The sequence below is a fragment of the Octodon degus genome, unplaced genomic scaffold (genome assembly GCF_000260255.1).
Source record: "Octodon degus isolate 3935 unplaced genomic scaffold, OctDeg1.0 scaffold00163, whole genome shotgun sequence".
NCBI classification, from domain to species: Eukaryota; Metazoa; Chordata; class Mammalia; order Rodentia; family Octodontidae; genus Octodon; species Octodon degus.
This window is the reverse complement of record NW_004524739.1, coordinates 3,119,538-3,122,713: the sequence shown is the minus strand read 5'-3', so window position 1 is coordinate 3,122,713 and position 3,176 is coordinate 3,119,538. Positions and strand designations below refer to the sequence as shown.

The window sequence follows — 3,176 nt, the reverse complement described above, 5'->3', positions numbered from 1 at the left end:
AAATAAATAAATGTTAAAAAAAAAAATTAAAAAAAAAAAAAAGATGCAGGTTAGACATTTTTGATAGGAGCCCTTTCTAAGCAACGATGCCCAGGAAGCTCTGAGCATAATTAATGGTTTTCTGAGGCTTGGAGAGTCTTTAAGACAGTCCTTTGATTACAGTGAGGGGAAGAGAAAGTAAATGTCAGAGTGCCTGAGGGAGCAGGATGGGAAGTTCATTGTGCTGCCAGGGAAGGTGATGGCAGTCCTGGGAGGCAGCGGCCAAGGTGGGTGGACTGCAAAGGATGAAGAGACAAAACCATCAGTAGATGAGGGAATAGAATCCAGGATGGCTATTGTTTCTCACATGAGGATCTAGATAAACCACAGTGGCATTAGTGGAAATAACCCAATAAAAGAAGCAGATCTAGGGAGAAAATTTGGGACTCAAATTTGGAGTCAAGAGTTCTGGGTGCGCTGTCCAGGTAGAATGTTTGCAGGAGGCTAGGCTTGTGAACCTAGACCACTGGAAAGAATTTGTGTCAAGATACAGCCAGGGCTGTACTTTTTTTTTTTTTTTTTTCTTCCTCCCATAATGCTAGACATTGAACCCAAGGCCTCTTGCATGCTAGGCAAGTGCTGTGACACTAAGCTCTGCCTCCAGCACTTTTACTAATTGTATTTAGCAGCAGGGTCTCAATAAGTTGATCATACTGGCTTGAAACTTGCCTGCCTTAGCCTGCCAAGTAGGTGGGATTAACAGCATGTACTGCTGTGTCTGGTAGAAGTGTCCATGTTTGCTTGAAAGAACGTCTTGAGGCTGAGGAGTAGGCTAGTGGTAGAACACCCAATTCCCAGCACCAAAAACAAAAGAAAGACTGTCCTGATTGACTGTTATCACTAACCTTTTGTCAGCAAGTTTTAAATTACTCTCAACAGGTCTCGCTCTCGGAGCAGACATTCCCGGAAGAGCAGAAGCCGAAGTGGCAGCAGCAAAAGCAGTCGATCCCGGTCCAGGTAAGTCTGCCTTGGGGTTGGGGAGGTTGGCAGGAAGCACCACACCACATCTCACTTTGATTTTGCTTTTACATCTTTGGTCACTCCAGCTTTTACAGCTCCACATTAACACTGGGGGGGTCCAGAGAACAGTCCTTAGCAGGGCAGTCATGTACCACTCTGTGGTCTTTTCATCCCAATTAGCATGGAACATAACATCACATCTCATGTCTCCTCAGGTCAGGTTCCCACTCACGGAGCAAAAGCCGCAGCCGCAGCCAGAGTCGCAGCCGCAGCAAGAAGGAGAAAAGCAGGAGTCCCAGCAAGGAGCACAAGAGCCGCAGCCGGAGCCGCAGCGCTAACAAGAGCCGCAGCAAGAGCAAAGACCATGCTGAAGACAAGATCCAGAACAACGACAGCACTGGGAAGCCCAAGAGTCGGAGTCCCAGCCGGCATAAAAGCAAGAGTAAAAGTAGGAGCAGGAGCCAGGAGAGGAGAGTGGAGGAAGAGAAGCGAGGGAGTGTGAGCAGGAGCCGGAGCAAAGAGAAGAGCCGGAGCCAGGAGAAGAGTGTCCTCAAGAGCAGGAGCCGGAGCAGGAGCAAGGGGGGCAGCCGCAGCCGCAGCCGCAGCAAAAGCAAGGACAAGAGGAAGGGCAGGAAGAGGAGCAGGGAGGAGAGCCGCAGTCGCAGCCGTAGCCGCAGCAAGAGTGAGCGGAGTAGGAAGCGCAGCAGCAAGCGAGACAGCAAGGTGGGCAGCAGCAGCAGCAGCAGCAAGAAGAAGAAGAAAGAAGACACTGACCGCTCCCAGTCCAGGTCACGGTCTCGCTCAGCATCAAAGGAGCGGGAACACGCCAAGGCTGAGTCTGGCCAGAGGGAAAGCCGAGGGGAGAGTGAAGATGCCGGCCCCAATCCAGAGGCCCAGTCCAGGTCAAGATCAAATTCCAAATCAAAACCAAACCCTCCGACAGAATCACGCTCCAGATCAAAGTCAGCTTCCAAAACCCGATCTCAGTCCAAGTCTCGATCCAGGTCTGCTTCCAGATCGCCCTCTCGGTCTAGATCTAGGTCTCATTCAAGGTCCTAACTGGCTACAACCACAGCTGGAACTACCTGAGAAGTCTTTTGTACATGTTTGGTAGCTGTAGCACAAGTGATTGAGGTAGAACATCTGTCACTGCTGTACATTTTTAACCCCCCTAATGGTGTGTCTATAATTGTTAAAATCTAAGTGCTTCCTCTCAGTAAAGCCTCTTGGCACCAGGCCTTCCTGCTCGACTGAAAAAAATCTCTTTGAAACTCCCTTTCCTCATGGCCCACAGTAGAATATCCAAAACGCCTTGGCTTTCAGGCCTGGCCTTTCCTTCAGGGAGTTCAGTACCTGGACAGCACTAAGGCTGGAATGATGGCATAGGTAGGTATGGTGAGTTCAACCATTTTTGCCCTTGAATTGATGCCCTTTGATGTATGCCATTTAGTGAAAGTGCTAAGTCTTCAGTTTCCTACCACTTTGGTTTCATATTTTTGGACTTAACAAAGTTGTGAATAGCACAGTCGAGGAAAATTGATACCTACAGTAATCCATAGGAAGTAAACTGTAGAGTTCCATATTCTGGTATTGTGATTATATTGTTTTATATTAAAAAAAAAGAAAAGAATTTTTTTTAATTTTATTTTTCCCTGTCTTGCAAAGTATAGTGACCCCTGTTTCCAGTAAATTTGAATAAAGACTATTTTTGCTTGACAAAATTTCATGATGCTTGAATCAGAATTGTATTTCCTGATGTAACTTGGTCTGTCATTAACATAAGTGCTCATCTGTCATGGCTGTTTTGTTTCATCTGTGGTAGGAAGACAGCCTTTCTCAAGGAATTTTCCCACCCAGGAGAGTGAAGACTTCCCTGGCAAGTGCGAGGGCCTGAGTTCAATCACCAGTTCCGCAAAAAAAAAAAAAAAAAAGTAAAGACATTCAATTTATGATTCTGGGATTCTGATTCTTTTATTCTCTTCATTTTATTTATTTATTTTTTTTGTTTTCTCTTTTATCTTTTCTTTCCTTTTTAAAATTTTTTTTGACAACTCGTACAGAATTTTACTTAACAAAGTAATAGGAATTTCACAGTATTTGTTTTAATACATGGTATTGTCTTACAACCAGCTATTCATATTACCAGATATTGGAAGAAGAAAAAAACTGGAGCAATG

General features: G+C 45.4%; 1 protein-coding gene across 1 annotated transcript in view; it reads left to right on the top strand.

Annotated features, from left to right (window-relative positions):
• Window positions 1-2,725, top strand: part of Srsf4 (serine and arginine rich splicing factor 4) — a 31,719-nt gene extending 28,994 nt beyond the window's left edge. Inside the window, exons 5-6 of the mRNA XM_004642904.3 lie at window positions 919-996; window positions 1,215-2,725. Coding sequence (XP_004642961.1) covers window positions 919-996; window positions 1,215-2,058 — 922 coding nt within the window. The 3' untranslated portion in view covers window positions 2,059-2,725. The remainder of the gene's footprint in view (window positions 1-918; window positions 997-1,214) is intronic.
• Window positions 2,726-3,176: the final 451 nt, after the last annotated feature.